Here is a 12174-nt window from a genome sequence, read left to right on the forward strand (position 1 = left end):
GATAGGAACCGAGATAACCCAGAAACCAAAAAAATATTCCCAACTCACCTCCAACGTCACCGAAAAACAAAAGCTATAATGGGCAATTTCCAGATCCAAGCTCTATTTTTATTCTATATAACTTAAAATTTTGGAACGTTTTTGAATATTTTAAGCTATTTTTGTTGCCGTTTGGAAATAACAAAAAAAACAGGAAGAGGTGAGGGCATGGTTCCTTTAAGACATGTTTACCTAAAACTAGAATAAGCAGAACAGCTGAGCTAAGACGGTGGCGTATATAAATGAGGTCTCGGAAATGTATTAACACCGATTACTGTACCCCCACACTACTGTCACTCAAAAAACACCCAATTCCAGGCATTCCGTACGGGCGGTCTCCTCACCGGAATCTTCCATCTCGTCGCATTGGCATTCACCCACTACATGACGATCAAACGACCATTCGATCATCAAAAAGTGCTTCCAATCCGTACAATTCACATTATGATGCTCTTCATGTGGGCTACACCACCATTGGCTCTTATGATCTACTTCGCTAGCTGGAAGGGGCAAGGATATCAGTGAGTTTGTGTGGTAGTTGTCACTTTAACTTTAATTATCTCGTTTTCTGAAAGAGATATCAAAAATGTTTTGACTAACAATTGAATCACCATAATTTTTTACACATTTTATCAATTGACAATTTTTTGATATCTCTTACGGGACCTGAGCTAATAAGCTATAAAGGGGACCGACCACAAAACGGGTCATATCTTCTCTCAAACTTTATATTTTTTGACTTTCTGAAATTGATATGATATAACTTTTATATTTCTACAAGATGGTACTACTTAAACAACCATTAGAAAAGTTTTTTAAAAAACTCTTTCAGAAACGAGAAATGTATGGGAATCGCTTTCTACGAGAACTTCTTTTTCCGTGCTGCCATCTCCCTAATCATCATTATCCTTATCATCACAACGACCATTTTCTATATCAAGATGTTGCAAAAAATTACAGAGGTATGATAGGGAATTTTAAGAGCTACATTTTAGTTCTTAAACCGATCAAAAATGTTGAGTTTGAAGAAAGCTACCTTAAGCACTCTAAAAAAAAAGGGTCCACTAACTTTGAGCCAATTTATCTCGGCTCCTGTAAAAGATATCAAGAAGTGGTCAACTATAAAAATGTTACTGCTTTTATGATAAACATTTTATCAGTTGATCACTTTTTGTTATCTTTTATAGGAAAAGAGATAAAGGGGATCAAAGTTGACAATGTTCATGAGTTGGGCGTTCTTGGTAACACGACCTAGTTTGCCTACTTTCTTCAAAATCAACATTTTCAGCTGATTTGAATGTAGCTACACAACCACATGATGAATTTCCAGGTCCGCAACAAAACCGCCGCCAACAACCCAGCACCGGGAGCATCCGCGCGTGGTCGTCGTACCGTTATCACTGCCGTCCTGATCTTTGGAACATTCCTGATCGGCTGGATGCCAGCTAGTATTATGTACATTTTGACTGCCGAAGACATGCCGTTGTACAAAAAACAAAGTGTCTACATCACGGTTCTGTCGATTGTGGTGTTGGTTAATATCATGGGAAAGACGTTGACCAATCCGATTATCTATGCGACGAGGTGAGCGGATTTTCAAGGGTTGTGACATTTTTAGGAGCATGGAGCTCAGCTGTCAGGGTTACGATCACTTTGAAAATTTTGGAGAGTGTAAAACAGATCTAGATTGAAAACTTGGCATTCACATAATTTTTTGAAAATTCTTTTTATTTTCGATATCTGGCAGATACCCCTTTTAGGCCGGTTTTTGTACTGGAAATATGATGTCTTTTAGAAATTGGCGAATATCTGAAAAACTACGAATTTTCAAAAAATTCTCTGCATTCAAAGTTTTTCATCTAGGTCTGTTTTACATCCTCCATAAGTTTCAAAGTGATCGGAAACTTGACAGTCGAGCTCTAGGCTCCTGAAATGATCTTATTGACCGGTATTGAATAAGAAACTTCCAGAATCCCCGAAATCCATCAATTCGTATTCCAAAAGCTTCTCTGGCGTCTGATACCTGGCAAGTGGTCGCCGAACAATGCCAATAATGCAAGTTCGCTCCGTCGACAAAGCGAAATGGAGCCGTTGAGAATGACGGCGGCGCCGCGATGCTCCAATCCGAATACGCATTCTGTGATGCTCTAAGAACTTTTTTTTGTGCACTTGGAAATGTTTGTAATGTGATAAAAATTAAAATGTAATGTATATATTTGATAAAGATGATAAGTAATGTTTTGGAATATTGAAAAGTTGCAAAGGGTCGAAAAATTTCAGAATTTCACGATTTCAGAATCCTAGAATTTCAGAATTTCAGAATTTCAGGATTTCAGAATCCTAGAATTTCAGAATCTCAGATCTCAGAATCTCAGAATCTCAGATCTCAGAATCTCAGAATCTCAGAATCTCAGAATCTCAGATCTCAGAATCTCAGAATCTCAGAATCTCAGAATCTCAGAATCTCAGAATCTCAGAATCTCAGAATCTCAGAATCTCAGATCTCAGAATCTCAGAATCTCAGAATCTCAGAATCTCAGAATCTCAGAATCTTAGAACCTCAGAATCTCAGAATCTCAGAATTTCGGAATTTCAACATTTCAGATTTTCAGAATCTCAAATTTCAGAATTTCAGATCTTTCTAAATTTGTTGAATTCCTGTAATTTTTCTAAAATTTACAGGAATTTCTGAATTTAATCTTAAAATAATTCTGATAATTAATGAATTTTCGATTTGTAATAACTGTATGACGCAAGCACATTTAGAACTTTCTCGAGCTTTATTATGCATTAAAGAAGTCTCATTCCCCTCCCGCGTCTCTGTAGCGTGCGGTGACCCCTTCTATTCCTCTGATATCGATTTTTTGGCCGCTATGGTTGTAACTATTATTAAACATAAACCTCGAAATAAGAGAAAAGCTCTCTCGGCCTTGAAAGATGAAAATGGCGGTAAGAAATCCAAATTGTCTGAATATTCCAGTAAGGAAGCTGTGGATGATATAATTGAATCTGTGGATGATATGTCTAACCCATTATATGAACTTCTGTCCAATGATTTCAAATCGAAAGAAGAATTCACTGTGAATGATATTGCAATGATGTTTAAGTCGCTGGCTGAAACGATTCTCAAGCTTCAATCCCAAAACACAATGTTGAAAAACCAAAACTGTATTCTGAATGCCAATTTGTCGAATCTTACGGAAGAAGTTGATGGCTTGGAGGAGAATCTCAAATTGTTATCATCTCAACCTAAAGAATCACCAAAACCTCCTACTTCATTAATTAAAACTTTTGCTTCAGCTGTCGCCTCAACCATCTATCTCTGCTCCAGAATCCCGAAATATTGCTTCAGTGAATTTTTCAACATTGACAAAGATATCCTTCCTGCTACAGGGAATCTAACTTCTATGTTCAGCTCAGATGGCATATTCACGTCGGAGAATATCGAGATATTACTATATAAACTGAAAGGCCGAAATAATACTTCTCCGGATAGTATCCCGTCAATATTTCTGAAAAGAGCGTGTACTCCTCTTGCGATTCCACTATGCATTATATTCACAGAAAGTTATCGAGTTGGAAGAATACCAAAATCTTGGAAGGAGGCGATTGTTATGCCGCTTCATAAGAAAGGCTCCCGCTCCGATCCTTTAAATTATAGACCAATCTCTTTAACATCCAATATATGCAAGATTATGGAGAAGTTGATACGAAAACATCTAGTCCAATACGTATCCGAAAATAATCTATTATCAGAAAAACAATTCGGGTTCCTTAATCAGAGAAGTACAATTTCCCAACTGATCGCCTACCAGAACAAGCTTGTTTTCAATTCTTTAAATGGGTTAGATACCCATAGCGTCTATATTGATTTCCAGAGGGCCTTCGATACAGTGCCGATAAACAAATTGATTCATAAGTTGGAAAGCTTTGGGATATCTCCCAAACTAAGAAATTGGCTTCATTCGTTTGTCACGGACAGAAAATTTCAAGTCAAAATCAATGATATACTATCGAAGGAGAGGCGCGTATTGTCCGGAGTCCCGCAGGGCTCTGTTCTTGGGCCTACCCTCTTCTTGTTATATATTAATTGTATTGGTGACAAATTTCAAAGTGACTATCTACTGTTTGCAGATGAATTGAAAATTTATGATACGAATGATAGATTGATTGATGCAGATTTAATTGAATTGGAGAATTGGTGCTCGAAGTGGAAAATGAAATCGGCTCCTAAAAAGTGCGAATACATCAAATTCAATGCAACAAGAAAATATGCCAACTCCAATATTATGAATCCCAAATTAAATCAAGCTTTGATTCCCCCTGTGGAAAATGTCCGTGATCTTGGGATCTACTTTTCCAGTAACCTGAGTTTCCATTATCATTATTCGTTGATTATTCGGAAATCACATCAGAGGATCAACATGTTCTTTTCCATTCTAAAAAACGCATCGTGGAGTGTTTTTATAAAATGCTATACAATTTACATACGCCCTTTACTCGAATATGGAACGATAGTCACTTCTCCAATCCTAAAGGATCATATTATAAAATTGGAATCGGTGCAAAAGGCATTTGTTTTCAGAATTTTCAAAAAATTCAGGATGGCATACACTTCATACTTTGAAGCACTGGAAGAATGTCAGCTAAGTTCCTTGGAGTATCGCAGGCTCTATAATGATTTGGTCTACACGTATAAAATTATTGTTTCCAAAGAAATTATCATGGAGGTTCCAATTTTCGAAATATTTAATCATGCTGGATCATTGCGACGTCACAAATACTATCTCAAATCACTTATCAAAAACTCAACAAAAATATCTTCTCAATTTCTCTCTAATAGAGTAATCAGATGTTGGAACTCTTTACCCGCCAAAGTGTTTCCGGTGAAGCCCTCGTCAGCGGCTTTCAAAAATCGACTATTATCCTGTGATCTAAATCATTTTCTTGTCTTGAATTCAACTAATTACTCACTCGGTTTTTCCTTCATCTCCCAATTACTACAAATGTATGTCCTTGTTATATCTCCTAGTTTCATAGACATTTCACGTGTTAGTGGTTTTCTCCCCTTCGTTGAAATAAATAAATAAATAAAGAAGAATAGAGGAGGCAAACTTCTGGGCCATGTTGCCCCATACGAAAATTTTCTCAAGCTCATCTTCTCTCTCTCTCTCTCTCTCTCTCTCTCTCTCTCTCTCTCTCTCTCTCTCTCTCTCTCTCTCTCTCTCTCCCCTGTTTTGATTCCTATGTTTATGCCAGCGCTCTCTAACCTCTCGCAATTTCTTCCTTCTTCCTCCTTCTCTCTGCCGTCTCTTCTACATTTCCTGATCTCTTGACCTCTTCTCGTGCTTTTCTAAAATGTTCCAGTGTTCTCTGTTACCTCTTTTTACACTTTTATTCAACGCATTTTTATTTTTCCATTCTTACAAATGCCACACGACAAAAACTGCGAGATTTCGCTTTATAGGCAATCTGCAGCATTGGTTTATCAAGGTAAGTTTCAGTTTAACGCTTAGTCTTTTTGTTTAAAAGCGCTTCAAAATTCTTTAAGTACTTAAATCTAATGTTCCTTATTTTTATACCACATCCCAACCTCAAACGTTGAATTCTCCCAAGATGTCAGCAACGACATCCTCCATCAGTTGAACAATGTTCAACACGAGCTCTCACCAGAAATCATACAAAATCTGTCCAAAAAACTTCACGCTTCGAAATTCGCCCTTCTCCAGGAGGACTTTCCAGAAGAGCACTGCTGGTTGATCTATTCTCAGAATCTCACAAAACTAAGTGTACGCGGCTTGAACACTTTATGGTTCATTGATTATAATTTTTCTGCCGAGGGTAGGGTCTTGGTTCCTAGCTCAAAGAGCATTAGAGAATTTTTCAGAAAAACGAATCCCAGTTGGTATTTTGGCACTTCTTGAAAGACTACTTAATTCCACTAGCATGAAAATGTTGACTGAATTGGAAATCGATGGTTATCGAACGTATTTTTTGGGTGAATGGATTCAAATAGTGAGTTGTAGCTTTTTTATATGATTCTCAACAAAAATCTTTCTTTTTTTCAGCTCGCTTCCCGTCTACCATCCCTTTGGTCTCTTGCCTTGCCTTATTGTCGATTGAGCAATCATGATTTTTTGGTATTATGCAGTAAGTTTCAAATCTTGAAACAATTAGATATTTCGTCGACCGAAATTGTGTCCTTATCTGGAATTTGGGAATTGGTGAACCTCGAATTTTGATGGCTTGTGATTTGGAGCTAGCCAGTTAGGAAGATATTGAAGACGTGTTTGATTTGAAGAACCTTCGTGTTTTGGACATTTCTGGTGATCGGTGAGTCGTTTGCGCTTTTCTTGTAGCATGGCGCGTTTCGCGCGTTGCTGCTTTTTGAGCTCAATTATCTCGGCTTAAACATAGCATATCAAACGTTCGTAAACTGTCAAAATATTAGTGATATTATGCAAAAATCTCAAAAGAGCTAAGATTATTGAACTCAGAGTGCGTTAGAACATTCACGACAAAAGTTAGCTCACCTTGAAACTTACCAGGTGTCGTTTTATATAAACTATGTAATCTTTTTTCAGAAAATACAATTTGAAAAATGTGGAGCATTTCTGGAAGTGCAGAAAAGTCTTGCCGAACCTTCAAATGCTAGATTTAAGTCGAAACTTGGCGACTCCTCAAATGATATATGATATATTGACGAGCCATCCAACCTTAACATGCGTTGGATTAGTAGGTGAGTATAGATCTCATTGAGTTCCACCATCTCTTTTTTTGATTCAATCAAAAGTTTCTATTTTGAGCCGATTTATGCACCGACGAGGGTGATAAGCCAACCTGGACGTTCATTGTCCGACCCGTAACTCGGCTCAAAACTTTAATTTCTAATTAATTTTAAAGCGAAAATGTAGAACTTGACAAGAAAAAACTTCTGGAATATTATATTCAAAATTAAAAAACAACATCTGCATATGCCCTATTTTGAGACACAATGTGTTCGTTGTCTTTTGTATGTTTACAGGTCAGTTTTTTCAGAATTTTTTTTGTTTTTATATTTTCGGAGTTCCGAAAAAACAGTGTTTTAGAGCTTACATGATATTTGAAATGCGAAAAAAGAACTCCAGTTTTAATGATTAGAGTTTTGGAACCTCGAAAATCAGAACCATCGAAAAACCAAAATTCTGAAAATGCAAACTCTAACCTTTTTAGATTTTTGGAATTTTCGGAATATTGCCAATATTTAATTAGCTGAAAGTCAAAAATTAGGGGACCCTTCTATTACAGGTTTTACTGTAAAAACTGTGATAGAAGGGCTCCAGAACTGTTAATTTTGAGCTCCATTATCTCGATTTCTATCAGAGATATCAAAAGTCTGTCAACTGATAAAGTGTTGATCATATTATGATAAACAACTTGTCAGTTGACATCTTTTTTATATCTTTAACAGGAATTGAGATAAATTGTGTCGAAGTTAAAAGTTAGAGGGACCTTCTATTTCAGGTTTTATGGTATATATTCAAGTTTCGAAGGCACGTTTAGAACGGTTTAAAAAGAAAATAATCAAATTTAGGTAAAAATTCAGAATTCGTGGAAATTTTCGTATTTTTTTGAAACTTCCGGAACTTTCAAAAATCGAGATTTTTAGCATAACATTCCGTGCTTTCTTCAGAGGCGTCCGGATTCCGGATTTTGTATTCCGTATTCCGGATTCCGGGAAAATGTTTTATTCCAGGTTTTAAACATATTCGTTAATTTGCAAGAATTTTTCTCTGACTTTTTTGAACTTCTGCGGCTAAAAATGCAAAAATATAGCACGATATGCATTTTTAGAACTTTTCTACCCATTTGGAGTACTCAAAATTCAGGATTCCGTATTCCGCATTCCGTATTCCGGAAAATTAGTTTCATTCCGTATTCCGAATTCCGGGAAATTTTAATTTGTCCGGATTCCGGATTCCGTGAAAATATCTTTATTCCGGATTTCGGATTTCTGATTCCGTCTTTCAAAAGTCATTCCGGACATCTCTGGTTTTCTTAGACTTTCAAAACAAAAATTATCAAAACGGCACTAGTATAATTTTCCAGATCCCAGAAAGATTTTGGTGAGTGCAAATCCACAATTCTTCATTATTTGTGCTTGTTAACATTTAACAAATGGGAAATTGAAGACACTGAGAAAGATGAAATTTATAAAATGCAAATTCTCACTTGGACCCTTTTAAATGAACTGGAATGGCTAAATGAGTCAACTGTGGATGTGATTGCCTGTCGAGCGATCAAGATGTTAATGATTGTGGATACTGATAAAGTGTTATTCAAAAAGCTAGTGGCTAATTTGGCAAAAGCCATGAATCCGTCAAGTGAAAAAGTGAAAGAACAATTACCGAAAAATGAGCAAGTCGTCAATAAGCTCAAAAGCTATTTGAATGCCAAGCACGAGACAGAAGAAGAAATCGAGTGTACTTATTTGATTACCAACCATTTTTCACCATTTCTACCGTTGCATGGTGTCCCGGGATGGACACGAGCTTGTATAAATGGTATTCTGAATGTGATGGAGTACCGAAATCGGATAGGACTCCCGACGGATGTCGCTTTGGCGCAACTTGCATTGCTAACAAGTTTTTCTTCGTACGAAACTGGTGTATTTTTGGAAAAAGAACGATTGGAGATGTATATGTGAGTTTTAAACTCCCTGAAATCACGAAAAGTCCGATTTTTGAATGAAAACATGTTTTTTTAAAGGTGGGGGGACAGGAGATATTTCGTATTTTTTTTGTAGCTAGAGTATGCATTCTACCGTGACGGTGTACAACGCTTAATGTCACTCTTCGTACAGCTGTCGTCCTCGTCTTTATGTATGCAATCGGGCGTGCGCTTTCTCTTTGCCCGCGTGGCTCAGTCGGTAGCGGCGCCGCACCCTCAATCATCGCCCTCACAAGTTCAACTCCTCGAGGGGCATCTTTGAACGGAATTTCGAAAACATTTTTTTTTCATGTCCCCCCACCTTTAAAGAAATTTCCGCAATTACCGTAAAATTGTATTAGAAGGGCCCTTCTATTTTCCGGCCAGTTTTTTTCCGAAATTTCGCATTGAAAAATTCGACGAAGTTTCGTTCGAAATTCATGAAAATCTGCCAATTTCACCAAAATTTAGCAAGATTTTCATCGAAAAATAGAGTTTCCAGAAATTTCTATTAAATTGTGCAGTTCCCGGAATAATTTCCACTGGAAAAGTACGGAAATTTAAGTGGGTCCTTCTTTACAAGGGGAGCTGTTCTATTACAGGGGACTCTTCTATTTTTTTAAGCCCCTTTTGGAGGGCCCTTCTAATGCAGGTTTCACGATATTCAAAATTCTGAAAATTAATTTGTCTTTTTTTAAATATCGAATTTCAGAAAAATAATAAAACGACCTCCCCTGCGATACGCAACCATTGCTCTTCTGGTTTCAATCTATCTTCATCGTACTGATATCAACAATCAATTCGATCAAGATATCGATAAATCACAAAGAGCAATCGATCGATTGTCTAAGAAACTCAACAAATCATACGAAAGATTAGAAATAGAGAATGAACGAAGTCCATGGCTAGTCTTCTGCAGCGTCTATTATTTGAGAAGACGAAAAAGGAAACATGGGCATGATAGAAAATGGTCGAAATGGTTTTGCCGATTGTTCGTAGAATATTAAATTGTTTTTTCGTTAAATGTGTAATGACTACCGGTGATTTTTTTTACTTTTATTTCAAATTTGATTGTTGATTCTCAAAAATTCCTTAAAGGTGGGGGGACATGAAAAAAAATAATGTTCTCGAAATTCCGTTCAAAGATGCCTCTCGAGGAGTTGAACTTGTGAGGGCGATGATTGAGGGTGCGGCGCCGCTACCGACTGAGCCACGCATGCAAAGAGAAAGCGCACACCCGATTGCATACATAAAGGCGAGGACGACAGCTGTACGCAGAATGACATTAAGCGTTGTACACCGTCACGGTAGAATGCATACTCTAGCTACAAAAAAACTACGAAAATCTCCTGTCCCCCCACCTTTAAAGCCTAATTCTTAAAGAGTGTTTTTATTTTTTTAGAAGAAATCCAAAATGAAATTTGTTTAAGAGAACGGACAAAACAATGAAAAATCTGGAAAACTTCCAGATAACAACAACAAAAAAAAAAGAAACTTTGAAACAAAAATTTCCAAACAAAATAACAAAGATAACGGGGAACGCATTATTCCAGTTGCTTGTAAAATCCAGTGGCTATCATCAAACTGGTCAAGCTTTCGGAGATGAGATTTGATGGAACCTGAAATTTCAGACATTACATTGATAGACCTTTCCAAAAAACTATCCTACCCCATCATCTTCATTCTCAAATTCTTGGATTTTTTGTGAAATCAATTCTAATGCTTCAGTGACGATTTCTGGCCCTAGGGGTCTGATTAAGGACATCTGGAGTTGTTCGAACAGGGATTCGAGTGTGATAGAACCTTAAGTTTCACAGATTCGGTTTTCCTCCAGACAGACTAGCATGAAACTAATTGAAATATTGAAATTCTTGACTGATAGAGTCTGTAAAAAAATGATTTGTGTATTATTAAGCAGGGTCTGATTTTCGTTACGTTCGAAAACCTTTCGATTCTTTTTTCGAATACATTTCTAACGAATTTTTGAAAAAGTCTCGCCAATTTTTTGAACGAGATTTCGAAATGAAGAGGAAATGAGTGGCCTAACTTCTGCAAGTTGAGTTTTCTAGGTCATCAGCTTTTTTGACATAGAAATGGTCTTACATGACCTAGAAAACACACAAGGGTCATTTTAGGCCATTCCTAGACCGAAAACAGGTGGTGTTCTAAGAAATGCGACTTGCAAAAGTTAGGCCACCATGTCAAAATGACCGAGAAACACATCAGATGAATATCAGGTGCTTGGCCATTTTTACATGGTGGCCTAGAAAACGCAACTAGCAAAAGTTAGGCCATCATGTCAAAGTAACCCAGAAAACGCATCAGATGAATATCAGGTCATTTCTAGGCCATTTCTACATGGTGGCCTAGAAAACACACCATGCTCATTTCAGGTCATTTCTAGACCGAAAAAAATTGTGGCCTAGAAAACTCAATTTGCAAAAGTTAAGCCATCATGTCAAAATGACCCAGAAAACACATCGAATGAATATGAAGTCATTTCTAGGCCATTTCTACATGGTGGCCTAGAAAACCCAACTTGCAAAAGTTAGGCCACCATGATACACACTGGTTGTAAACTATTATATTACCTTGTCTTCTCCCGTTTTGTTCATCTTCTCTATTGCTTGCGAAGCCTTGTTTCCTAGTTTCTCCAGCTTATAGTACATTGCGATGTGTTTGATGTGAGTGACAAGAGACATGACACTGATTTTTGGCTCATCTGGCGTCTTGATCGTTGGCGTAGCTTCTACAAGAAGTGGCTGGACGGTAGCGTTCTGATTATCCGGCGTCACAACTTCCGATACTAACTGTTCTGCTTTCGCACGCTTTACGAGCGGCTCTGATTCACCAATTTGTGAAAATCCCGGATAAAAAAATTCCTGTGCATCCAGCTCTTCATAATTGATATGTCCATTGAATGCTGCATGACGGACATCTTCGCCAATGGTCAGCTCCACTGGAATATCTTCTTCTGGATCGTCAATTTCTTCTGACTCTATTGGGTCTGGTTCTTCCATCATCTCCGAATTTGGATTCTTATTCTCCACGTCTTGCTGACCATGTTCCTTCTCCCGAGCCATATACCTCTGCCATGGAGTATTCAGACAGCGGACTCCTTGGAAATATTTTACGTCTCTGTGGTGATCGGAAGATCGAACGATTGTTCCATCTTCCGTTCTGAAGCGGCTTATTCTGCCTTTTTCGTCCTGTTGGATTTCGAATTTTGCATCTTTCAGTCTGCAAAATGTTTTTTTCATTGATTTTCTTTATGGTCGAACGACTTTTTGGAAAAATTCTCGAAAATTTTCAGTCACACACCCCGATCTCATGTGAGGAAATGAGTGGCCTAATTTTCGCAAATTGGGTTTTCTAGGCCACCAAATTTTTTCGGTCTAGAAATGACCTAAAATGAGCATGGTGTGTTTTCTGGATCATTTTGACATG

At 37.4% G+C, this 12174-nt stretch overlaps 4 protein-coding genes across 4 annotated transcripts in view; 3 read left to right on the forward strand and 1 right to left on the reverse strand.

The window, feature by feature from the left end:
* The window catches only part of CBG03650, a gene marked incomplete at both ends in the record, with an annotated part of 4909 nt that extends 2719 nt beyond the window's left edge, over positions 1–2190 (forward strand). The window contains 4 exons of the mRNA XM_002629888.2: positions 358–560; positions 872–1001; positions 1370–1623; positions 2010–2190. Coding sequence (XP_002629934.2) covers positions 358–560; positions 872–1001; positions 1370–1623; positions 2010–2190 — 768 coding nt within the window. The remainder of the gene's footprint in view (positions 1–357; positions 561–871; positions 1002–1369; positions 1624–2009) is intronic.
* Positions 2191–2912: 722 nt separating this feature from the next.
* On the forward strand, positions 2913–5129 carry CBG25468 (the record flags this gene model as incomplete). The annotated part of the gene is made up of 1 exon (XM_045241787.1): positions 2913–5129. The coding sequence occupies one exon, from the start codon at positions 2913–2915 to the stop codon at positions 5127–5129; it is 2217 nt and encodes a 738-aa protein (XP_045098233.1).
* Positions 5130–5468: 339 nt separating this feature from the next.
* On the forward strand, positions 5469–9447 carry CBG25469 (the record flags this gene model as incomplete). Its single annotated transcript, XM_045241788.1, has 5 exons — positions 5469–5532; positions 5927–6054; positions 6108–6189; positions 8211–8663; positions 9440–9447. 5 exons carry the CDS (start codon positions 5469–5471, stop codon positions 9445–9447), a joined length of 735 nt encoding a protein of 244 aa, XP_045098234.1.
* An 824-nt stretch (positions 9448–10271) lies between these two features.
* The window catches only part of CBG03652, a gene marked incomplete at both ends in the record, with an annotated part of 2616 nt that continues 713 nt past the window's right edge, over positions 10272–12174 (reverse strand). Inside the window, 2 exons of the mRNA XM_045241789.1 lie at positions 10272–10346; positions 11319–11967. Coding sequence (XP_045092453.1) covers positions 10272–10346; positions 11319–11967 — 724 coding nt within the window. The remainder of the gene's footprint in view (positions 10347–11318; positions 11968–12174) is intronic.

This window comes from Caenorhabditis briggsae, assembly GCF_000004555.2.
Source record: "Caenorhabditis briggsae complete genome, chrII, whole genome shotgun sequence".
NCBI classification, from domain to species: domain Eukaryota; kingdom Metazoa; phylum Nematoda; class Chromadorea; order Rhabditida; family Rhabditidae; genus Caenorhabditis; species Caenorhabditis briggsae.